General features: G+C 43.6%; 1 protein-coding gene across 4 annotated transcripts in view; it reads right to left on the minus strand.

The window, feature by feature from the left end:
* PPP6R2 (protein phosphatase 6 regulatory subunit 2) overlaps positions 1-24,887 on the minus strand; it is a 164,757-nt gene that overhangs the window by 54,150 nt on the left and 85,720 nt on the right. For all 4 annotated transcript variants that reach the window (XM_075124605.1, XM_048821097.2, XM_048821189.2 and 1 more), the window contains 7 exons: positions 20,443-20,629; positions 19,571-19,708; positions 14,579-14,644; positions 13,445-13,557; positions 8,271-8,384; positions 5,866-5,992; positions 4,951-5,103 (listed from right to left, as the gene is read on the minus strand). In XM_075124605.1, the coding sequence (XP_074980706.1) occupies positions 4,951-5,103; positions 5,866-5,992; positions 8,271-8,384; positions 13,445-13,557; positions 14,579-14,644; positions 19,571-19,708; positions 20,443-20,629 (898 nt within the window). The remainder of the gene's footprint in view (positions 1-4,950; positions 5,104-5,865; positions 5,993-8,270; positions 8,385-13,444; positions 13,558-14,578; positions 14,645-19,570; positions 19,709-20,442; positions 20,630-24,887) is intronic.

Here is a 24,887-nt window from a genome sequence, read left to right on the forward strand (position 1 = left end):
GGCTAGTGGGGGGCAACAGACTGGGGCGTGGGCTCAGGAGCTAGCACTGAGCCAGGGGCTGAATGGGATGGGGCTCCAGGGCCATATGGGGACAGGGAGTAGGGGGGTGCAGGACCACATGGGGATGGGGAGTGCGGGAATAAGGGCAGATGTGCCTGACTGAATGGGTGAGGCTCAGGGTCAGCCAAGGTCTGCATGGGGGAGGCTCCCCAACTCCCTAGCAATCCCTCCCCCTCTCCCCCAAAAGAAACTGTTCCATACTTCTCCCACCTACACCCAACAACTCTTCAGGTTCACTCCCAGGCTCCTTCCCTCTCTCTCAACTCCTCCGTTACTTCCGACTCCCCCAAGCCTTTACAGTGCTTCTGCAGGGTGTGGGAAATGCGATTCTGTATTGTAGCGTAAATGAATTACTCAAAGTTCTGTATTAATATGCCTAGTAACAAGTTCATTTGTCAAAAAAAAAAAATTCCTGAATCTTTTTTTTTGTCTTTATTGTTACAGACATACTTGCTGACAAGTATTTTGAAATAAATTACCAAAATAATTATAACTGGTGTGATTATATTGTGTTATTTTGACAAAATATGAATAATTTTGCAGAATTTTAAAGCATTGTGCACATAATTTTAATTCTTTGGAGCACAATTCCCCCAGGAGCATAACATCTAAACAGCATTACACTAAAACGCACTCACAGATATCTCACCTCCACAACAAACTCTTCCAACACGTAAGTTATAACCAAACATAATGCACTCTACTTCCTCTAAATCATACACAAACAGAACTCTGACTCACAGCACAACTAAATTAAGATATATTCTCTATCCTATGGCTTGGTTGGCTATGATGAAAAATAATCACTGACAATAACTTAACTGTACCACTCAGAAAATATCAGAAATAATTTTTCCTAAGCCATTTTCTTAGTTATTGTGGAATTTATTTGGTTTATACCCCAGGGTAAGGCTGAGCAGAGGGTAAAAAATCTCTTCTTGGAGATCTGGAGTCCCTCCCATTAAACATCTGAGACTTCACAATATGTAACTAGGCTATTTTACAAACATTCTGCTAAGTTACTTTAACAGTTAATGTTGAAGAATCACAGAATCATAGCGACACTGATAGGTCACCTAGTCCAGTGCCCACGATTATCTAGACCATCCCCAATAGATGTTTGTCCAATCTGTTATCCAACAACTCCAGTGATGGAGATTCCACCACCTCCCTAGGCAATCTGTGCCAGTGTTTAACTACCCTGACAGCTAGGAAGCTTTTCTTAACCTCTAACCAAAATCTCTCTTGTTGCAATTTAATCCCATTATGTTTTGTCCTATCCTCAGTGGATAAGGAGAACAATTTATCACCCTCCTCCTTGTAACAACCTTTTCTGTACCTGAAGATTTATGTGCCCCCTCAGTCTTCTCTTCTCCAGACTAAAGAAACCCAATTTTTTTCAATCTTTCCTTGTAGGTCATGTTTTCTAGACCTTTCATCTTTTTCGTGGCTCTCCTCTGGACTTTCTCCGATTAGTCCCCATCTTTCCTTAAGTGTGGTGCTCAGAACTGGATTCAATACTCCAGTTGAGGCCTTATCAATGCTGAGTAGAGTAGAAGAATTACTTCTCGTATCTTGCTCATAACATTCCTCCTAATACATCCCAGAAGGATATTTGCTTTTTTTCTGACAGTATTACATTGCTAGCTTGTATTTAGTTTGTGATGCACTAAAAACCCCAGATCCTTTTCTGCAACACTCCTTCCTAGGCAGTCATTTCCCATTTTGTATTTGTGCAGTTGACTATTCCTTCCTAAGTTTAGTACTTTGCATTTGTCCTTATTGAATTTCATCCTATTTAATTCAGACTATTTCTCCAGCTTGTCAAGATCATTTTGAGTTTTAATCCTGTCCTCCAAAGTGCTTGCAACTCCTCCCAGCTTGGTAGCGTCTGCAAACTTTGTAAGTGTAATCTCTATGACATTATCCAAATAATTTATGAAGATACTGTATAGAACTGAACCCAAGACAGATCCCTGCAGGATCTCATTCTACATGGCCTTCCGGCTTGATTGTGAACCACTGATAAGTACTCCCTGAGTACAGTTTTCCAGCCACCTGAGCACCCACGTTATGGTAGATTCATCCAGGCCAGCATTTCTCAAATGCGGCCACCGTGACTGCATGCGGCCATCAGGGGGTTTCTTGTGGTGACAGCCTTCGTGGTTGTGATGGTGGGTGGGCATGGGGAGGGGGAGTGGCCCCTCCACCTCCCTATTGCTCCTGGATGCACCACCTTAGGTTATGTCTACACTACACTGCTTTTAACGACACGGCTGTGTCGCTACAGCTCTGCCACTAAAAGTCGTGCAGTGCAGCAGCTGTTCGTCGGCTCCCCTGCTGACAAAAAAACTTCCACCCCCAACAAGTGGCATTTGTGTTGTCAGCAGGAGAGTGCTCCTGCCGACAACGCGCTGTTCACACTGCAACTTGTCGGAGCAAAACTTTTGTCTTTCGAGGGGTGGGGAGGATTAATACCTCTGAAAGACAAAAGTTTTGTCATTCAATTGCCAGTGCAGTCATAGCTTTAGCTTATGTCTTCACTAGCAACGTTAAAGCGACAAGGCTGTGCTTTAATGTGGCTGTGTAGTCACAGCACCAGCACTGGGAGAGAGTTCTACCAGCACTATAAAAAAAACCACCTCCACGAGGGGAGTAGCTCCCAGTGCCGGCAGCGTGGCTCCCATCGCTGGTGCACTGTCTACGCTGCCGCTTTACAGAGCTGAAACTTGCAGCACTCAGGGGGGTGTTTTTTCACACCCCGAGTGAGAAAGTTGCAGCGCTGTAAAGTGGCAGTGTAGACAAGGCCTCAGTGTTGATTGTTGGAACCACCAGCCAGGGTTGGGCTCTGCGCCCCTCTGGAGACAACCTGGGCACAAAGCTGGAGGAGCAGACAGCTGGTGAATTCCCCATTTTCCATGGGGTGGTGGGGATTTGGCTTTGGGCCTCAGTTCTTGGGTGGCAGGTTCTGGCCGAGGGGTTTCAGGCTCCAGCTCCGGGGTCTGGCTGTGCAGCGGCAGGTGCCAGGCTCCGGGGTTTCAGGCTCCAGCCCCCCGCTGACTCCCCTAGCCCTCCAACCCCCATTGTCCCTGGCCCCTGCTGCTTCCCCGACCCTTCATCCAGGGCTTAATTTGTCCCCAGGCTTAGCAGGGCTGAGTAAGACTGCTGTGAAAAGTGATACTTGTATGTTTGTTAATGTCATTCTTCACAACAGACTTATTAGCTAGCAATAAATAAATTACAATGATTTGGCCATGTATGTATATGCATATTTATTTGTTTTTCCTAAAGCTAATTAAGTGTTTTAGGGAAAAGTGAGAGAGCGGCGCGCTCTGAGGCCACCAAAAAATTTGTCCTGAGAACCCCTGGTCTAGGCTATATTTCTCTGGTTTACGAGAAACAAGAGAAGATCTCCTAGTTAAGCCAGGGTGGCCCTCTTACCATACTTTTTAGTCTTGCTTCCTATCTTGAAAGTTTGAGGTCGGTTTAAACACATTAACCAACTATAATTATGTTATAAAGACTAGTCTGAGAATGGATACAGGAACTCCTCACTTAACGTTGTAGTTATGTTCCTGAAAAATGCGACTAAGCAAAACGATGTTAAGCAAATCCAATTTCCCCATAAGACTTAATGTAAATGAGGAGGTTAGGTTCCAGGGAAATTTTTTCACCAGGCTCTGTATGTGTGTTTATATATATATATATATATATATATACACACACACACACACACACACACACAAACAGCATAAGTTTTAAACAAACAATTTAATACTGGTACACAGTGCTGATGATTGTGAAGCTTGGCTGAGGTGGAGGAGTCAGAGGGCGGGATATTTCCCAGGGAATGCCTTACTGCTAAATAGAAAAGGAGGACTTGTGGCACCTTAGAGACTAACCAATTTATTTGAGCATAAGCTTTCGTGAGCTACACGAAAGCTTATGCTCAAATAAACTGGTTAGACTCTAAGGTGCCACAAGTCCTCCTTTTCTTTTTGCGAATACAAACTAACATGGCTGCTACTCTGTAACCTGTCATTACTGCTAAATGATGAACTAGCAATTGGCCGAGCCCTCCAAGGTTAACTTTCTCACTTTACAAGGCAGCAGGAAAGGAGGGAGGGCAGACAGAGACAGAGACACAGACCCTGCCTGTGTTTGAGAGACAGAGATGGCATTTCCCCTTTAAGTATGAAGAGTGGGGTCAGAAGTACACTGCCTTGTTAATTAGATCAGCAAGCTGAGAGGGACTGCAGCTCCCTCTGTCCATGTGTCCCACCTGCTCTATGGAAGATGGGGTAAGCAGGGTGCATGAGCCGGGGGTAGTGGGACACCCTGACATTAGTCCCCCTCTTCTTCCCCTCCCCCCCACACAGCAAGCAGGAGTCTCAGGGAGCAGCTCCAAGGCAGAGGGCAGGAGCAGCACATGGCAGTGTGGGGAGGGACAACTGAACTGCTGGCAATTGATAGCCTGCTGAGCAGCTGCTGCACAGGGAACTTAGGGGAGCGGGGAGCTGATAGCGGGGAGCTGATGGGGGGCTGCCGGTCCACCCTGGTTCCAACCACCCACCAGCTAGCTGCAGCAGGCTGCTCTTCCTGCAAGCAGTGGATAAAGCAGGCAGCTGCCAAAGGACGTTAGAGGGAGCATTGCACAACTTTAAAAGAGCATGTTCCCTAACTGATCAGCAAGGTAACAACGTTAACCGGGACGACTTTAAGTGAGGAGTTCCTGTATTCCTACTTTCAGCAGATTAAGCAATTAATTAGACACTCCAAACAGGCATACATTAAATACAGTGTACCTGTCTTTGTATTGTACGGCTCACAGATAATGTTCTCTGTTTAAACAGCATATTCTTCCATAGTATGTCACACTGTATTACTCACAAGTAATAAATCCATGGTATTGAGTCTGCATAGTTCATAGTTAATACTGGGAGTGTTTGTGTGAAGCAGAGCAGCTATTAGTCGAGCTCCATGAAGACGAGCATTCCCCAATGGCTCCTCCAAGACACCAATTGTAGTCAGGATTGACGTTTTCTACCACAAACAGAAAAAGGAACCAGATTTTGAGTCCATCTCTACATAAGTCAAAATGGCATTACTCTAATCAGACATTTGTCTGATTTTACATTCAGTTCAGCTTCATGTAAACCTCCTCTGCTAAGGAAACTGTTTGATACCTAAGTCACCCTTTCCTTCTACCCACTGAGTCATGTCCAGGGACCAGTAAGTGAAATTAAATAACTTCTGAATCAAAACGAACAATATTCAGATAGTATTTTCTATATCAAATTTCAGAAAGCTACAACCACTAATGAGTAAATACGAATCTTTATTATAAAGGGCTCATGAAAGGACAGAAGTCCTGCCCTATGGGAGACATAGCCATCTGTTGATAATATAACTATCCCACGGGATTAATAGCAGACTTGCATGCCAATCAGAATATTCATGAATTCCAACAGTCTGTATTTGGAAATGCTTCCTTTCCACACACACCTCTCCAAAACCCTAGTTACAATAGAACAATATCCTTAATGTTACTCAAATACAGCAACTCGGCCGCCAAATCCCACCACTTGGTAGCTAGACATCTAAAGTCTAAAACTGAACTCTGAATTTCTCTTTGAGGGTTTAAGTTAATTTATTTAGGATTTTGTTTTTTTAGTACATGATGCTTTTAGGTGAGCAAAACTGAAAATATCCAGGAGGTAAATGATCTTACACAGAGAGGAAAGAAAACCTCTGAAGTGCATGTTGTCAGCTACTGTGAACACAGGAAGGGCTAAGGTGCTTTACCTTGGGGGGATTGAGTAGAAGGTGGTGAAAATCCTTTAGCCGTGGTTCAATACCATGTAAGATGCTGCTATTGACAGTGTAAGACCTTTCAAATCCCTGAGAGAATGAGTCCATCAGTCCCTCCACTCTGTAGGGAGAAAGGTAAAACATAATATTCAAAACTTGGACAAAACCACCAAAAGTAGCCATGCTTGACTTCATCAGCAACCCATCCCAGCCCTATTATCTGGCCTTCTAATTCCCTCTTCAAATTCACAGCTATTTTCCAAGAGAAACTATTTCTTGATGGCTGAAGTTTTAAATACTATGTAAATACAAATCCATGAGGCAGAGTGCGATGACAGAGTAAATTACTGTTTACTCATCATACTGAGGACAGCAAAGAAAAAAGAATTAAAATATGTCCTTGTGTTTAACATTTCTGAAATATTTAAGCATTAAAGATGTATCTGGAAGTGTTAATCTTGTACACAACTGTTAAACGCTCTAACAAAACTTCAAGACATGTTTAACAAGAATAATGCAAATACACTAGCTGATATAGCCCCGATCGCTTGAGTATTTTTAAGTGCACAACAAACTTTAATGTACCCTGGCGAGGCAGGGAAGCATTATCTTCCTTTTACAGATGAAGAAGTGAGCTACAGAGAAATTAAGTGATTTTCCCTGAGCCCCCACAAGCAATCCGTGGCAGAGCTGGAAACTGAATCCAGATGTCAAGTCACTGCCAGTGCCGTGACCACAAAATAATTCTTGCTTCGCAAGCCTCCTGATGGCCTTGCAAACCTACACTTCCTTCCGTCTGTTCTGAGGAAACAGGAAGGAGTTTCTGGTAGACAAGCAGTTCAGCTGAAAAGGATCGGGGTTCTAGTCAATCACAAACAGAGCCAAGTCAACAACGCGATGCAGTTGTGAAAAAGGCTATTATCAATCCGGAGTGTTGCATGTAAGACAAAGAAGGCAATTGTCCTGCTCTTCTCAGGATTGGTGAGGCCTCAGCTGAAGTAGTGTCCAATTCTGGGCATCACATTTTTGGGAAAGAGATGGATAAACTAGAAACAGGCCAGAGAAGAGCAACAAAAATTATAAAAGGTTTAGGAAACCTAACCTACAAGGAAAGGTTAAAAAAAACTGAGCATGTTTAGTCTTAAGAAAAGAAGACTGAGGGGGGACCTGATCATGGTCCTCAAATATGTCAAGGGCTGTTATAAAGAGGATGGTGATCAATTGTTCTCCATGTCTACTGAAGGTAGGACAAGAAGTCATGGGCTTAATCTGCAGCAACAGAGATTTAGATTAGATATTAGAAAAAATATTCTAATTACAAGGGCAGTTAAGCTCTGGAACAGGCTTCCAAGGGAGGCTGTGGAATCCCCATCATTGGAGGGTTTTAAGAACAGGCTGGACAAACACCTGTCAGGGATGGTCTAGGTTTACTTGGTCCTGCCTCAGCACAGAGGGCTACATAGGATCACGTCTTGATGTTTCTTCCAGCTCTACATTTCTAGGATTCCAGTCCCCATTTATTGTTTGGGGAGTTATTGGCCAACCTTGTGAGGCCCTTGCACTCAGCTTGGTGGCATTTTCTGTCTGGATGTAACTTGATAAGTTTTGAACACCTCATCGGATCAAACTGTCAGGGAATGATCAGAGCCCTATTGATTATGGTAAAAAACAGAAAAAACAAAAGGGGCAAATGGGGGCAGGGAGCCCACGGCATCTGATTATCACAGCCACAGTTTCAATCACTTCTAATTTTTCTACAGATCAAAGAACCTGCTGATGGCAGAAGTTAGCATATTCCAGCATAAAATACCCCTCTCTGACAGACTGAAGGAGACAGAGAAGAAGAAAGGGGAATGAAAAGGCATTTGCAGAAGAGGCACACATAGAGTCCCTGACATGGGGGAGAATGGATGACTCGAGTATGGGGGAACAGGGGTGTGCCATAGGCCCTGACATGAGGGGAATGGGTCACTCTTGTACGGGGGGAGGAGGGTATGAGGATGCAAAGAGCCCCTGGCATGGGGGATAGAGGTTGAAGGCACACAGGGAGATTGTGGGGGGTGGAGAGATGCTAGGAATTCCTAGTGTATGCAATGAGCTTGGCCTACAAACAGTGAAGTGTGCCTCCCCTTAGTTATACCTCTTTCTCCCACCTTCTGTTTTTATTTGGATTGTAAGTTCTCTGGTGTAAAGATGTGCTTTCCTATGTGTTTGCCCCTAGCACAATGCGGCTACAACCCTGAGATGCTACATGGAAGCACAACTAGTGCATTTAAAAACAGCTTTTCTTGTATTTGTTTTTAGGCAGCCCCTGAAAGTATGCCAGGTACTTATTTTCTGAACAAAGTCAAACTAGATTTTGAGCTGTAACATTTTCTTGCTAAGAGGAGTAAACCTACCCAGAGCGCCTTGTCTCCAATAACGTTAATAAAATCTGAGTTCCATTCACTATGCAGTTTTCAGTCTGGTCTCCATCAAACATGTTTTTCAAAAGCTGCTCCACGCATTCCTGCCTGTTAAATGACACACGGGAGTTAAAGAAAGGCATCAGAGACACAAACAGTTTGCAGTATTAATTGTTTTAATTTTAAAACTACCCACTCAATTTCTGAAATAAAGAAAGAGCAGTTCTTTGGAAGACAGATGAGGGGAACTCCCCTCTCAGTGGCAGATATACTGGGACGGACTATGTCAGGTCTAGGAGTCTGCTTATCTATGGTTTGGGCATGTACTTGATTACACCATCGACTCTCTGAAGCAAAAAGTAGCTCCAGCTCACATGAGCAGAGGAATGCCTCTACATTATGAATTGCTAGCTGGCCAACACCGTGCACTCCATCTATTCAACTTATCAAAGAGAAGGTTAAAAGGTAACTTGAGCACAGTCTATAAGTACCTGTACAGATCCCATGGAGAAGATATCAAATGCTACTGGGCTCTAATCTATCTGCCAAAGGCATAATAAGATCAAATGACTGAAAATTGAAGTCAGTAGAGCTCAAACTGTAAATAAGATGCAAATTTCCAACAGTGGTGGTAATTATCTACTGGAACAAATTATCACCAAGAAAAAGGGTAGAATCTCCACCTCAAGGTGTCTTTAAGTAAAGATTGAATGTCTTCCTAAGCAATATGCCCTAGCCCCACCACAAGTTATTGGGCTACATGCACAAATCACTGGGGGAAAGCTGGTGGCCTGTTTTGTGTTGTAGTTCAGACTAGATGATCATAACAGTCACCTCTGGCTTTAAAAACTATAAATATACAGATGTGACTCTCCAATTCAGGTTTAGGGACTGACCAGCACAAATGTAGGCAGGTAGTATCTCTACTCGCCTAGCGTGTGGCAAACAGGTAATCCTTGATTGCCCATTTCATGTCACTGTAGTCTAATGTGTACAATAAACAAAAGACAGCATCAAGACAAGGTTTTGGTTGGCACTGTGAACTCTCTCACTCATCCATAATGATCTGAATGCAATCTCTAGTTCCTCATCTGTGACCAAATCTATTTTTCCAAAGTGGCTTCTACAAATATGTTTTGAACATTCCTCCAAAAACCAGTACAAAGGACATTTCCCACTTTGAAAATCAAAGGTAGGGCTACAACCAATGCTTTCCAAGTCTATGCACTTCAGTTGTTAATCCCTAACTCTCACTGCTTCTACCAGTTTCCGCAAAGAGAGGTTACTTACCCTAAGCAGTCACTGGAGTTCTCTGAGCTGTGTGGTATCCACTGTGTATTCCATTCAAGGTGCACATATGCACCATGCACCTGAGACAGGAAGATTTTTCACTAGCAGTGTGTCCGTTGGTCCAGGCCTGCACCCTTCTCCTCCTCATGCTCCAAATCAAGGGTATAAAGGACCAGTGAGGGCCAATCACCTCTCCAGTGCCTTCTCTATCCCAAATAACTTTACAATCAGGATCCAGAGCAGAGGAGGAAGGTGAGTAGTGGACTACAACTATGTACAGATCTGGAAGAACTCCAGTTATCTCTTTTGCTTCTTCAAGTGATGGTCTCGGTGTGTACTCCACTTGAGATGACTCATAAGCAGTATTCACTGAGGAGGAGGAGGGTGCAAGGGGCCCTGCTGTACCACAGAACAGATGACCGTTCTCCCGAAGGATGCATCTGTTGTAGAATCTTGTACAACAGCGTACTGTCTCACAAAAGCTATGCACAGAGCCATATGTGGCTGCACCACACATCCATCACAGAGGGAAGCTAATGATGCAGCCTGGACTCTGATCAAGTGGGCTCTAACTCCTTGTGGGAGCGGCCACCATTAATTCATAACCAACCAGGATGCAGCCTGAGATTCCCCTTCTCATAGGTTGGTGAAAGATACAAATAGTTTGGGAGATTTCCTGAAGGCTTCTGTCCTCTGCGGGCAGAATGCCAATGCTTGATGGACATCCAAAGGGTGGAGCTTCCTGTGTTCTCTGAAGGTGTGGGGTTTTGAATAGAAGATGGGTAGATGGATGACCTGGCTCAGATGGAATTCCAACATTACTTTAGGAATCGACTTTGGATGTAATGTCAACGAATGTTTATCCTCGTGGAAGGCCATATAGGTAAAGTCCGCCATAAGAGCCCCAGCTCACCTGCTTTTCTGCTTCCAATCACTGCAGCCAGAAAGGCAACCTTCACAGATGAGTGAAGGTACATGAAGCTAACGGCTCGAATGGGGGATTTGTTCATGCTGAAAGAATTGAAGTGAGGTACCATATCACAGTAGATTTCAGCACTGAAGAAAGATTGTGACAAGCCCCTTCTGAAATCTTACTGTTGTCAGATGGGCAAAGACTGAATGATTGTCCACTGGAGAGTGAAAAACACTAATAGCTACCAAGTGTACTTGCATGGTGCTAAGGGACAGCCCTGAAATATTTAGAGATAGGTGATAGTCAGAATACGAAGGGATTTTGGAACTTTCTGTGGGTATCCAACGATGCTGGCACCAGGTACAGAATGTTTTCCATTTCATTTTCTCCTGAAGTCTTTTCTGCTATTGCTAATGAGGAATGGTATGGCCACTGAGCAAACCCTTTCTAAGCTCAGTGTCCATTCAAATACAAAGCTGCTAGCTGGAGAGATGTTGGATTGGGACAGAGGATCTTGCCCTTGTCCTGGGTCAAGGTATGAGGACATCTGGAGAAAGCTGGTGAACCTGAATGGCCACTAGGATCACTGACACTTCATCTTGTTTGCACTCTCTCAGGACTCAGGGCAAAAGGAAAGAATGGGAATGAGTACATCAGTGGTTCTGAACACTGTACTAGAAATGCATCTCCTCTGGAATTGTGGCCTCTAGCTGTGCAGGAACAGTAGGCTGTTCTCTTGAGATGCAAAGAAATCCCCCCAACAAGAATCTCCATTACTGAAAGATGCTCTGCACTACTGAGTCACTCAGTTCCCACTCACGGTCTCTAGAGAAATGCCTCCTGAGGCAGTCTGAGAAAGTGTTGTGCTCCCCTGGAAGGTGCACTGCTGAGCGGGTGACCTGGTGACAGATGCGTCAATTCCAGAGATTGACAACTTCTGTATAAAGATGAGTGGACCTTGCATGAAACTACCTCTGTCAGTCAGGAGAGAAAACAGATGAAGCACTAATATGATATTCTGCTGAGGTGCCACCTAAATGCTCCTCAGAAGGGAATTTGTATGGTCTCTCTGAGGGAGTCTCATTCCATTCCTCAAAAATAGGTAGACCCTTTCTGCAGATCTGAGGGGTCTGGTGCAGGCATTGGTGCTGGCAAGGAAGGTTGTGTTGGTACTGAGTGAGGAATAGGCGCTGACAAGGGGATTGGTGCTGAGGGAGGCAATAGTGCCAGAAAAGGTATCAGTATCAGCAGGGCAGTTAATGCTGCAGTTGTTCTCACAGCCTCTAGCAAGGCTTTCATGGAGTCCTGTATAAGGGCCACATAAGGAGCTGAAGAGGGCCTTGTATGATGCCTGGATCTGAGATGAGGGAAGAAGACTGGAATCTCAAAGTCGGGGACCCTCCAGGTTAATTTTTGAAGGGGATGAAGCTATTCTGAGGTGATTCCGGATTGAGACCAGAGAAAGTCTATGCAGGTACCAAGCGAAGCAATGGAAAAGCATGCGGACAGGTGGCTAGTAGCCTCAATAGTGGATGCTCCTTAGGCAAAGAGAGACTAAAGGTGTTATCAGGATCCAAAACAACAAGGAGTCTAAATTAGTCAGTCCAGAGACATCCCACTCTAGAGGAGCGTAGAGAGGAGGTGACAGCAGTGCCATTTGAGCATCTTCAAAGAATTCGTAGGTCAGAAAGCACGAAGGAGAAGAGAGATGGCACTTCCTTTTTCTTCTGCTTGAGCCCCTCTTATGGGAAGATGTGCTTCCTCTTCTCTTTCCCTTTACCTGGAGCAGCATCCATGTGGACTTTTGGTTCCAAAACAGAGGCATCAGCCTCGGAAGACAAGTCCAGAGTCAGTTCCAAGAGCAACAGTGCGAGTAAAGACCGGACACCAAAGTCGGTGCTTCCTCTATCATCACTAAAGGCTACTGAGGCCTTAACAGGTGGTGTCAGTACCTATTTAGACTATTTAAACTGGCACCAGTGGAGTCAGATGGTGCTAGGTAAAGGATTTGCTCCCAGTAGTGGGCAAAAAAAGATTCATATCTCAAGCCCATGATAAATCACAGAGGTGAAGCCATAACAGAAAAATTACCTTGGCATGAAGGCTGGTCTTGGTACCCTTGATGGGCCTCTCTGAATATCAGGCTGTAGGCAGTTAGAGCCTGGAACCTCAGGCATCAATCCCTTCTAGCACAGGCAGTGAAGACACAGCAAACCATGCACTGGGTTACCAGGTGGGTCTCACCCAGACATAGAGATCACCAGATGTAGGTGTTCATTTCTGGTACGATCATCAGGCAAGAGGGCACATCTCTGGAAGCCCATACAAAACTCAGTGTCCAACACACAGTCCTGGTGAGGAACTGAAGGTCCTCAGGATGAGGGAAGCTATATATACGGAGCTGTCCTATAATGCTCTAAACTAACTATTGACAAGAAAACATGAAGCTAGGCTAAGAGAAGATCTAGTCTGAGGGCATGAGGGAAAGTTCAGTTTGCTCCCTGCAGCAGTAGCAAAGGAACTGAAGCAGTTAAGGTTATGAATTCCCTTATATGGAATAGGGTGCTAACATCAACCTCTCACAGGGGAGCTGTGGAAATAAATTAATGTTTATGAAATAGTCAGACACTCTGGTGAGCGCATTACCCCCATTACCGTCTTCCCAGTTCCCTTCTGTTTGTCACTCTCAACGGTGGTGTCTTTTTTATTAGTGTAGGCTTTTCAGGGCAGAGACCAAGTTTTCCTATGTCTTTGTGCAATGCAAAAGTACAGTAAAGCTTGATTGGGGCCTTTGGGTGTTACCATAATGTAGCAACAATAAATATCGTTAGTTAGAACAATTGTGAGGAGTGTGGCAAAGGTCTGAGATTATTTACTGCATGGTTCATGCCCCAGATGTATCAGGAAATAACGTTACCAGCAACAGTCATTTTAGTTTAGTAATACTCCTCTGACATGTACTTACGATTCCAGTGCTGTGAGAAGCGGGTCAGGCTCAGATATCTCCTGTAGCTGGTTTCCCTGGTCTCTGCTCAGTCTTATGATATCACACAAGGTTTGGGAAGCATTTGATTGCCTCTGTAAACAATGTCAAAGGTCACATTTAAGTACTAACTGCACAGCTGGGTTCATCATGGCCTTCAGAGGAAATGTAATGCAGTTGGGACAGAAGAGAGAACAGCAGCCAGCAATGCATGGAACTAAACAAACAAGAATCCCTCAGCTCAAAGCCAGCAGTACTCCAAGATAAGATGGAAGATCAGATAAATTCTGCCTTAATTAACTAGCTATGAAGATATAAGCTTAGATTGAAAGCATCATTCATATCAGCAACATAATTAACAGGAAGATGTTAGAATCAAAGAAAGGGTTTTCTTTAACTAGTAAGTTAAAATAAACTGTAAAATTTCAAAATGAGGGGGGGTTTTCTATCGTTTTTCAGTCAAGACTGTTACTGCAGATGTTTCATCTTTGCTTATCTCTGCTCAGTAATATTTCTTACTTCCTTAAAAATATGAAACACACAAAAGAGTTCTTTAACAAAATTCCTTAAATACCACTGGTTTACATCACAAACCTTTAGTTGCAGTATTTGAGCTGTCCATTTTTATCTGTATAATCTAATACTTGGCACATTTTTTGCACAGGCTCAAATTCCGTTAAGTGCATCTTGTAGATTTTAGTAGGATATTAAAACAAAAACATTGTTTTTGGCTTAAAAATTAGCTAAAGACCACTACTAGCCAGTTGTCAACGTCTTTCAATAGCATACTCCAAGAAGCAAGTTCTCAATAAACCCCATTGAATCATCATTGATTGTAAGGATTCCATCTAAATTCATACCACACAGAGCTTGGCTTTGAATGAGCAGGAAACTGGTACTCAAATAGCTAGAGAAAACCCCACGAATTGATTTCAGGCTGGGTACTCAAAAGAAAGACAGCACCGCCACACATACTCTCCATTACTATTCTCTTCCCATTAGCAAGATGGGCATTCTTCCAGGAGTCAGAGAAAGAGTACTCTCAAGTACTCATGCTTATAGGCCTCTTATTAAGTTTACAAAATCAGACAAAAAAATAAGTGATGTCACACTCACATCCTCATCCTGGCTCGAATGGATCAGCGCCACAAGTCTCTGAATTACTTTTGCTTCATTAAGCCACTGAGGAGAAAGGAAAGAGTCCCTGGTTTGAGATCACATAACTCGGTCAGTTGCTACTTACCGCAAAGCACTGCTTAGCAAGGGATACATACAATAAGGAAAATTAGTCTCCCTCTATTTCACAGTCCACAAGACAGAAGTACTACACTCCACTTCCTCAGGGCTAGAAATTGTTGTATGTTAACTTGTACTGACCAAATAACATCAAATCTTTGCTATGTATTGTCCCTGCAACAACTGCCAGACCAAGTCAGTAAATTTAATGGGAGTTGAAGCCAACTGAGATGGATTCACTATGTTTCTTAATACAAATAAATCTTATGGAAACACAGAAAATAGAGATGAGTAAGACCTATTAAGTCATCAGATCCATTTCTTGACCAATGCATAATTTTTTCCTACAATGTGTCTTGTTTTAATTCTCTAGTTTTATATATAATATAATAGATTCCAAATTTTTATATATATATATATATATATATATATATATATATATAATAGATTCAAAAACCAAACAAAACCACTGTGATAATCTAATCTAACCTCCTGTATAACAGACCATAAACTTCCCCACAATAATTCACAGACCAGGTATTTTACATAAAAATATCCAATATCGATTTTAAAATTGTCAGTGTTGGAGAATCCACCACAACCGTTGGTGAATTGTTCCAATGGTTAATTAGTTTCACTGCTAAAAATTTACACCTTACACACACACACCAATCTGAATTTGTCTAACTTCAACTCCCAACCATTGAATAATGTTAGACCTTTATCTGCTAGACTGAAGAGCTCATTATTAAATATTTGTTCCCCATGTAGGTAATCAAGTCACCCCATAACCTTCTCTTTGTTAAGCTAGATAGATTCAGAGCTTTGAATGTATTACAATAAGGCATGTTTTTGAGTCCTTCAGTCATTCTCGTGGCTCTTCTCTGAACCCTGTCCAATTTATCAACATTCTTCTTGAATTATGGGCACCAGAAATGGACACACTAATGCAGCACTGGTTGCACCAGTGCCAAATACAGAGGTAAAATAACCTCTCTATTCCTGCTTCAGATTCCCTTATTTATGCATCCAAGAATTGCATTTGCCCTTCTGGCTACAGCAATGCCATGTTCAGCTGCTTAACCACCAGAACTCCCAATCTTTTTTCACAGTCACTGGTTCCCAGGATAGAGTCCCCTGTTCTCTAAATATGGCCTACATTCTTTGGTCCTAGATGTACACATTTATATTTAGCTGTATTAAGATGCATATTTTGTTTGTGCCCAGTTTACTAAGCAATCTAGACCACTCTGTGATCAGAGAAGTGACCCGTCCTCTTCATTATTTACCACTTCCAAATTGTGCGTCATCTGCAAACTTTATCAGTGATGATTTTATGTTTTCTTCCAGATCATTGATAAAAACGTTAAATAGTGTAGGGGGCTAAGAACCAGTCCCCGTGGCACCCCACTAGAAGCACACCTATTCAATGATGATTGGCAGTTTACAATTACGTTTTGAGACCTATCCATTATCCAGATTTTAATCCATTTAACGTGTCCTATGTTAATTTTATACCGTCTAGGTTTGTTTTTTAATCAAAATGTCATACAGTACCAAGTCAAACACCTTAATTAAGTCTAATGTCTCAAGCAAGGGGTATAGTAGTTTTTGTGACCTGACCTCAACCACAAAGGATACCTGTGCCAATATCACCTAACATATTGTGCCCATAGATTTATAGGTTGTAAGGCATGAAGGGACCACTGATCATCTAGCCTGACCTCCTGCATAACACAGGCCAGAGAACTTCCCTGAATTAATTCCTGTTTGAACTAGAGCAGATCTTTTAGAAAAACATCCACTCTTGATTTAAAAGTTGCCAATAATGGAGAATCCACCATGACCCTTGGTAAGCTATTGCAGTGGTTAAGATGCAAATTTTTAACAGTGACGGTAATTATTTCCAGTCTGAATTTGTCCAATTTCAACTTCCAGACCCTTGGAGTGAAGATCAAGATATAAGCAGACAAGGGAGTAACATCTTCAGAAAACACTGAGCAAGTTAGTCAAGAATGCGGTTCCCTGTCTGACTCTTAACTATGTTTATACTCAAACTGGACTTATTAATTTGGGTTTTAACATGTGCTTTCTTTCTCTTTCCTCTTCAGCCCAGTGTGGGAGCTGTTCTAGGGACCCTAAATCCCAGCAACCTGCTCCCCTCTCCAGGAGGCATCATTCCCCATTAACACCAGCTGAACCTTTATTAGGACAGACTTTTACAAAGCCCCTTCTCTCCCAGAAGGGTCTCAGCCATCATCAACTACCAGAAAGGAAGTAAGAGGTGAGCAGGTGGATTACAAAGGAAACATATCCTATCTGTGAAGTCTCTTTGATCAGGGAATATTCTCCTATGGAAAGTGGACACAGTACTTTAAAATATACTGCCATAACAATTCTGCATCGGCTGAGGGGAAAGGACAAGATCCATAAATCTAGTTATATGTCCCCCATCACCCTACTATCAAGTGTTTAAAGATGGTCCAGAAGCTCTGTTTACATTACAGAAAACAGTTGAAATTTTCAGTTGCCACAACAGTGCTGCTAGGTTAAACTCTGTCTTCCCATTTTCATAAAAAGTGGTCCTCCTTTGGTCTGGGACCTTGGTCCAACCCTTTACCTCCTCCTACCTCTCCAACTATTGTCCTATCTCCTCTTATTCTCTTTACCTCCCAAACCTCCAAACCATGCCATCTATAACCATTATACCCAAGTTCCTCGCCTCCAACTTGGCTTCTGCCCTCTCCACTCCTCAAACTGTTCTTACTAAAGCTTCTAGTGACTTCTTCCTAACCAAATCTTATGACCTCTATTCCATCCTTTTTGATCTCTTAACTGCTATGAATACCACTGACCATTCCCTGACTGTTCAAAATCCTGTCCTCCATTAGTTTGTACAATCCCATCTGCTCCTAATTATCCTCCTACCTCTCTGTTCATTCCTTGTGTCTCATTTAGAGTCTCCCTCCTCCACCCATTTCCCTTTATCAGTGGGGGTCCCTCAGGCTCCCTCCTCCTCCTCCATCTACACCCACTTTCCAGAGGATCTTATCTGCTCACGTGGCTTCAAATACCGTCTTCATGCTGATGACTCAAATTTATCTCTGTACCTCTGACCTGTCACTCCCTATCCAAATCCCACATCTTAGCCAGTCTCTTCAATATCTCCTTGTGTAAGCCTGGCAATCATCTTAAACTCAGCATGGCAAAAACTGAACTCCCTTTCTTGCTATTGATATTACCACTATCCTCGCACTCAAGCTCATAATACGGGCAGCTTTGACTTCACTCTCTCTCTTTAGACCCACACATCCTGGCCATATCTAAATGTTGCTATTTCTGTTGCCATAACATTTCAGAGAAACAGTCTATTCTCTTTGTGCATACATCTAAAACTACCATTCAAGTCCTTATTTCCTGTCTTGACCTTTTCTCTCTGGCCTACCTGACACCCATGTCACACAAACAAGTCCAACCAAAATGCTTTGGTTAGCCAAATGACTAACCTGTCATTTTAATCAAGTCACTCTCCCTTCTTTACATCCCTTCATTAGCTTCCCTTTCCCCACTGTGTCAAAATCCAACTTTTGGTCTTTCCCTTCAAGACCCATCCCAATTTAGCTGCTCCCAACTTATCTGATCTTGTATCTTAAACACATAGTTCCTCCCTCTCTATTCCACAAAGGATGCCAGCATCCACCTCCTGTTTGTTTGCTTGTCCTACACATACCTCCAATCTCTCTAGCACATATGCCTTGTATGGCACATGATGATCCAAAGTTGCAGCTCGGGATAACAGCCTGATACTTTACCAATCTTTTTGGTGTGGCGGGAAATCCCTTTCCCTCTATTACACTCTCCCAGGGTGCATGAAGAGGGATATAGAGTCATAGCTTGTCTAGGGAAGCTCCTAAGCCTAGTTTCACAATACTCAGTACACTCTTACCTCAGAGAATTTATCCTCTAATGTTTTTTTGTTTGGTTGGTTGGTTTTTGACTATTTGATTCCCTATCTCTGATTTGGGCTGTTAGCCTTCCTCCCTAAAAAGGAAGAAGAGCTCCCTTTTTTGGGGGGTGGGGTATATTCATGCCTAGAGGAATCAGCACATGTCCATGGTCTGATATTTTCTGGCTGATCTGCCATGCTGCACTTCATGAAGGTGAGCAGTGGGCCAAGCATTGATTTTAGTATTCATTTATTTCCCCTTTAGAAGCTTGTCCCCATGAGCCTGCTTCTGAGGGGGGAGCAAAACTGGGCTCAGAGATTGCTCCAGAAATATTTCATATGTTTATCAATCTCCCTGTCCTTGAAGAGGCTGGGCTTATTCATTTACCTTCTTCCACATGGGCCCTTTATGGGTCTCTCAAGAAATGCATTGGCCTGGGGTTTAATGATGGGCTTCCCAGAAGCTCTAACCCTCTCTGTGCATAGGATCCACATGGGCCAGATAGGTCTGTTTTTCCCATGGAGGTCTCAACCAGAAATATGAGTAGGGATCCCCAAAGAGTCTGTTATTGAGACAAACAGTTAGTCTGAAATAAAGTTTGGAAATTCCCCTCAGAAAAGCTTGGCAGCAAGAGGTCTTGTTGAGCCTGCCGCTCACTGGGGGCTCAGGAACAAACGAAGGGAACTTCAGGACGTGGGGCATTCCTGTTGCCAGTGACTGACAGGCCTAATTCTGCCCCCAAGCTACAAGCAAGCTGACATACCCATTGCACCAGATCAGTGGATCTTAGCACAAGCAAGAAAAATATGTTTTTAGAAGAGGAGTGAATTTACTCTCGTATTACTTGAAACTGAGTAATATCTCCTCAGAAATTCTCCTCCCTCCCCCCTGCACCAACCACAGAGAAACGTTAAGCAAGCCTCACGTTTAATACTTCCTGCCGTAGAGGTGCTGGTTCCACGCAGCTGATCAGACGAAGCAGCAGGTCCATCATTGCAGATGTATCAATATGCTTTAGTACCAGGCTAATAAATTGGTCTTTTCTTCTCAAAAATGCAACCACCTTTAAAAAAAAAAATGTAACATGAGTTTTCTGTACAATACATGGAGGTGACATCACAGAGCTCTCAGTACTCCCAAAATTTCTGTTTCAATCAACCAAACAATAAGAAACAGGTAGGAGGATAAATAATTCTTCTTGAGAGAGAATAGGTATGCAAAGGAACATCTGACTGCAAAGAAATGCCAAACAGAACTCCATTAACAGTCCTTTGTCATGTCCCAAAGAAATCCTATTCCACTGAGATATATGAAGATTGAGGACACTGGTGAAGCTGAAGAATTTTTAATCCCACTGAGGCTCCTTTGTATAAAATATCTCCATGTTAAAGGGAAGTAAAATTTAGAATGGAGTTAACTCATCCCCATAATACTGTATGCAAATATTTCAAGCCTCTTAGTTGTATGCACAATACATGTATGACAAGTTTATACGTTAAAATGCCAAAGGATGGGCATACGTGCAATACCCAAGACACAACTGCCCCTCTGAAGCAAAAGTGAAAGCTATATACTAGTTGCTAGGTGCACAAACAATTCACACACATCAAATGGTAGGGTTGACAAGATGCCTTACAAAATACATACTCCATTTCCAATTCCAGCAATCCACACCAGATCTACAAAGCTCAGCATTTTCCTCCTCTGGGGAGGAGGGAAGAAATTGCCAGTCCAGTGCTCATACAACCACGTCACTAGTAATCAGTGTGTTTGTATCAAAACAGACTCAATCACTACCTGTTCAGTTTTTCTTGCAATGAGATTCCCAATAGTCTTGCTGAAGAAACTGGCAAGCAAAGGGTTCAAAGGCGGCTCATGATCCAAGAAGTCATACAGGATATTCAATAAAGTTTCATCCCCTCCTAGCTTGTCATTGATCTGTGGCACATCAGAGGTCAGGAGTTCACAGGCTGTATTCGGGTATCTAGAGAGACAGAATCAAAGCAGCATCTGAAGGTGAGATTAGAGCCTTCTACAAGTTGAAATAATAATTCCTACGAAATAAAGCCACAACACAAATGCCTCAATCCATTTATGATACAAGAACTCACTTCAGAACTCCAGCTTTGGATGGGTATCCTCAAGCAATGTCCAGCCCAATCTGCCCACCTACAAGTGACCCACAGAGGTTCGAGATCCCAAGAGTGGACCCACACACTGGGAGCTGGGGAAAAGGGGGCAGCAACACCCATCCCTGACAAATATCTGTAGCTGCATTTAGGGCAGAATGAGAATGATTCTCCTTCCCCAAAAAAGGGGAGAGAGATGGCCTGACAATGGAGAGGTGGGAGTGCTCTTGAGGAGATGAATAGGCCAGTTACAGTAAAGACTGCGCTGAAGGCTGAGATCCCTGCAGAGCTACCAGCCCATCTCATGCCACTTCCAATGGAACTCTGTGGTCACAAGAAAGGGAGAAGAAATAGAACCTGTGGGTTTTCTATCTGAACCCTCTTTCCACTACTAGCAGAGTTGGTGGGTTTTTTCCTTTCCAACCCCCTCTCCACACTCAATAAATTGAGTTTATTTTTTCCTGAGAATACACTGTGAAACAAACCAATACGTTTTGGAAAAGAAACAGAACACACTCTCACTTTGTAAGTATGTATGTTCATTCCTCAAATACAAAATGGTACACACATCATCCAAACGATGCCCCTGCAATTCTATAAATAAAATACAAGAACAGGATAATAAAATCCTCACAGTCTGTTAGTTAAACAAGGCCTATCACTCTTTTGTATCAACAGATATTGACCAACTTTTGCCAAATTACTTGCTTTTTCAGCACCTAGCCTATTACAAAGTTTTGACCAAATCAATCCAAATATGCTATCTAATGAAAAAATCTAAACAAAAAAAAAATACAAAAAATGAATTAATGCTCAGTACGCTGGGCAGGTGTATGGTTCTCTTAAAATCTAACAAAACTATCTGCTTTCCAGTGGAAGAAGAGAGGGGAGGGGGAAAAAATCCAATGAAACCAGAAGCTGGGAATGAGCGACAAGTGATGGATCACTTGGTGATTACCTGTTCTGTTCATTCCCTCTGGGGCACCTGGCACTGGCCACGATTGGAAGACAGGATACTGGGCTAGATGGACCTTTGATCTGACCCAGTATGGCCACTGTTATGTTCTTAAAACAGATAGAACATTTTCTATTCAAACTGTTTCGTTAAAATATATATATATATATATATATTTTATATTTTATTTATGCAACACCTATTGACTATCTTCTAAGCATGTACTCCTCAAGAATTGTGTTAGTTTGTGTGTAAAGTACACTGTCTGCAGATAAGGGAGTGACAGTCACTGCTGTGCTGACTGTGTGTGCACACTATTGCAAATTTATCTGTAGACTTCTATTTCAAGACAACTATAATAGATATTAAACTTACATTACAGCTCCCACTGAAAATATTTAACCAAAAACGCAGCTCAACATCCTTTACAAACCAGGATAAAGGGCTCCAAGATTGTTCTTCTGTGTGTGATTTAATGTCTTATAAAAATTCCACCGGGCCCTTTGTGAGACGTTGGCAGCTTCCGAGGAGGGTTAATTATTCAATTTCAGCCCCAACAGGCATAACTGATAAAGGTCACAACTGTTACTGCCCCAATTATCTTTACAGGCTATGATTCTCCAGACACTAAGACAGAGCCCAATAAATCAGTGGTGAACTGGGAGGATAAAAGAAAAATGTCAGCCCTTCCAAGTCAGTGGCCTGTGTCTCTCCAATTTAGAAGACAAAAGACAGTTACCTACCTGTACAGTAACTATTGTTCTTTGAGATGTGGGTGCAGACATGTGTTCCGCTCAGGTGTGCATGTGCCCAGAGCACAAAAGCCGGAGAACTTTGCCCAGCAGTATCCACAGGGCAGCGCTTGTGCCCTCTTGCCCAATAACCCCTCCCCTGGATATTTAAGGGCAGCACAGGCTCCAACCCCCACAGTTCCTTCACAGCGAATGTCAAGAGTTGGGGCTCTAATGCAGTAGGGCTGGAGGATGGGTCGTGGAATACATGTCTGCACCCACATCTCGAAGAACAACAGTTACTGTACAGGGTAGGCAACAATCTTTTTTTCTTCTTCGAGTGGCTGCAGACATGTACTTCACTCAGTTGACTCACAAGGAGGTGGGGCTCGGAGGTTACTTAAAGAAATGACTGCAGTACTGCCTTTCCAAAAGTTTACTACTGCTTCTTGGTCAGATGCAGTAGTAAAAGCATGTGCTTGGTAAATGCACAGAAGACCTGGTAGCAGCCTTGCAAATGCCCAATATCAGATCATCACTGAAGAATGCTACTGATGTCACTTGGGCCCTCACTGAGTGTGCCTGTAATCTCTACGGAGATGTAGTCTGAGCTATTTCATATGTCATCACTTTGATTGTCTCGGGTGACAGACTAACTTCACTCACACTTGAAGAGGATGATGGAGCAATCTCATATGCTGGACTACGTAAGCGCTTGCAGCCATATGGCCTAGTAACTTCAGGAATACATGGACCATAGCTGAAGGTTGAGACTGGAGTGCCAGACATAGGAGGCAAATTGCTTGAAATCAATCATTCAGCAGAAATGCTCTCGAACTCAAGAGTCTAGTAGGGCACCAATGAACTCAATGTTTTGAGTTGGTATTTTGTTTGTTCAAAATGAGGCCCAGCTAATCAAAGAGACATAGTGTGAACTGGACATGACAGAGGACTTGTTCTCTGGACTTGCCTCTCACTAACCAATCATCCAGGGATGGAAGGACGGACATGAATCCCTGTTTTTCTGAGATATACTACAGTCATACATTTGGTAAATACCCAGAGAGCAGAGGACAGGCCAAAAGGAAGCACAGTGTATGGATAATGCTCACCTGCCTCTGGAAATCTCAAACCTCCTATGGCTTAGGAAAATTACCTCATGGAAGTAAGCATCCTGAAGATTGAGGGCAGCAAATCAGCTGTTGTGATTCAAAGAGGGAAAAAATAGTCGCTAGGGTAATAACCATGAGAAATCTCATATATTTGATGTACTTATTAAGACTGTGGAGATCGAGGATAGATCTCATCCCTCCCTGGGATTTAGGGAATGAGGAAGTACTGAGAGTAGAATCCCTTTCCCCAGTTCTGAAGAGGAACTTCTTCTATGGCCCCTGAAGCCTGGAGGGCCTGGCACCTGGTGAAGAAGCAAGGACTTGAAAGGGGAGGCCCTGAAAAGGGATGGGGCAGTGTAACGGGGTAGTCACCCCGCTCCTGTCCAGAGGGTTTAAAAGCAACCCCGGGGGAGGGCTGTGGCTGGGGAAGGCTGAATGGAGAAGCAGCCTCAGCTGTGGCCACGCACCAATCAAGGCCCAGCTGGCCCTTATAAGAGGGCAGTGGGCCAGGAGCAGATAGTCTCTCTCTGTCTCTAGAGGGAAAAGGGCCTGGCTGCTGGGAAGCTGAACAGAGTACCTGAGGGGAGCAAGGCTGGGGAATAGGACAAGGGAGCTGGGGTGCTCCCAGCTGGAAAAGCCCCAGACTGCGGCCTTGTCAGAGGCCAGAAAGGTACTAAGGTACAAGGGTGCAGCCCAGGGTAGGCAGAGGCAGCCAGTCCAAACCCCCCTTGCCTGTGATGATTGGCTTATACAGACTGCAGTCGGCCCCAGCGAAAGGGAGCTAGATGGTGACTGGCTGTAGCCACTGAGGCGAGGTGGGGACAGTGGGTGGGGTTTCCCCTGGGTGGGGAGACCCAGACAATGAATGTACTGCCAGGGGGCAGCACCCGAGGACAAGGGACACCGGGTCTGGGAGGGACACGGGGGCCAGCAGCAGCGAGGCACCAACCTGCAGAGTGCGCTCCAGGTCTAAAGAACTAATTTCCAGGACGACCAACAGGAGACGCCGCAGGGGCGAGTCTCGCCCCATTACAGGCAGGATGGTGGGAAGGGGAATGGACTGGAATTGAATGACATAACCCAGTCTCACAGTGCTTTGGACCCACTTGTCCATAGTTATCGACTCCCAAGGCTTGTGGAAGTGGGACAGTCTAACCCCAGACTAAGGGGAAACGACTTGAAACACAACGACTGGAATGCCGACATTGGAGAGTCAGACTGGCTGCTTTCCTGAAGCTGGTGAAGGATGGGCTGACTGAATAAAATTGGCACCAGAAGACCTTCTCCTATGAAACTTCTGCCCCTTTCTGGAGAA

Source organism: Caretta caretta, chromosome 1 (assembly GCF_965140235.1).
Source record: "Caretta caretta isolate rCarCar2 chromosome 1, rCarCar1.hap1, whole genome shotgun sequence".
Classification (NCBI taxonomy): Eukaryota; Metazoa; Chordata; order Testudines; family Cheloniidae; genus Caretta; species Caretta caretta.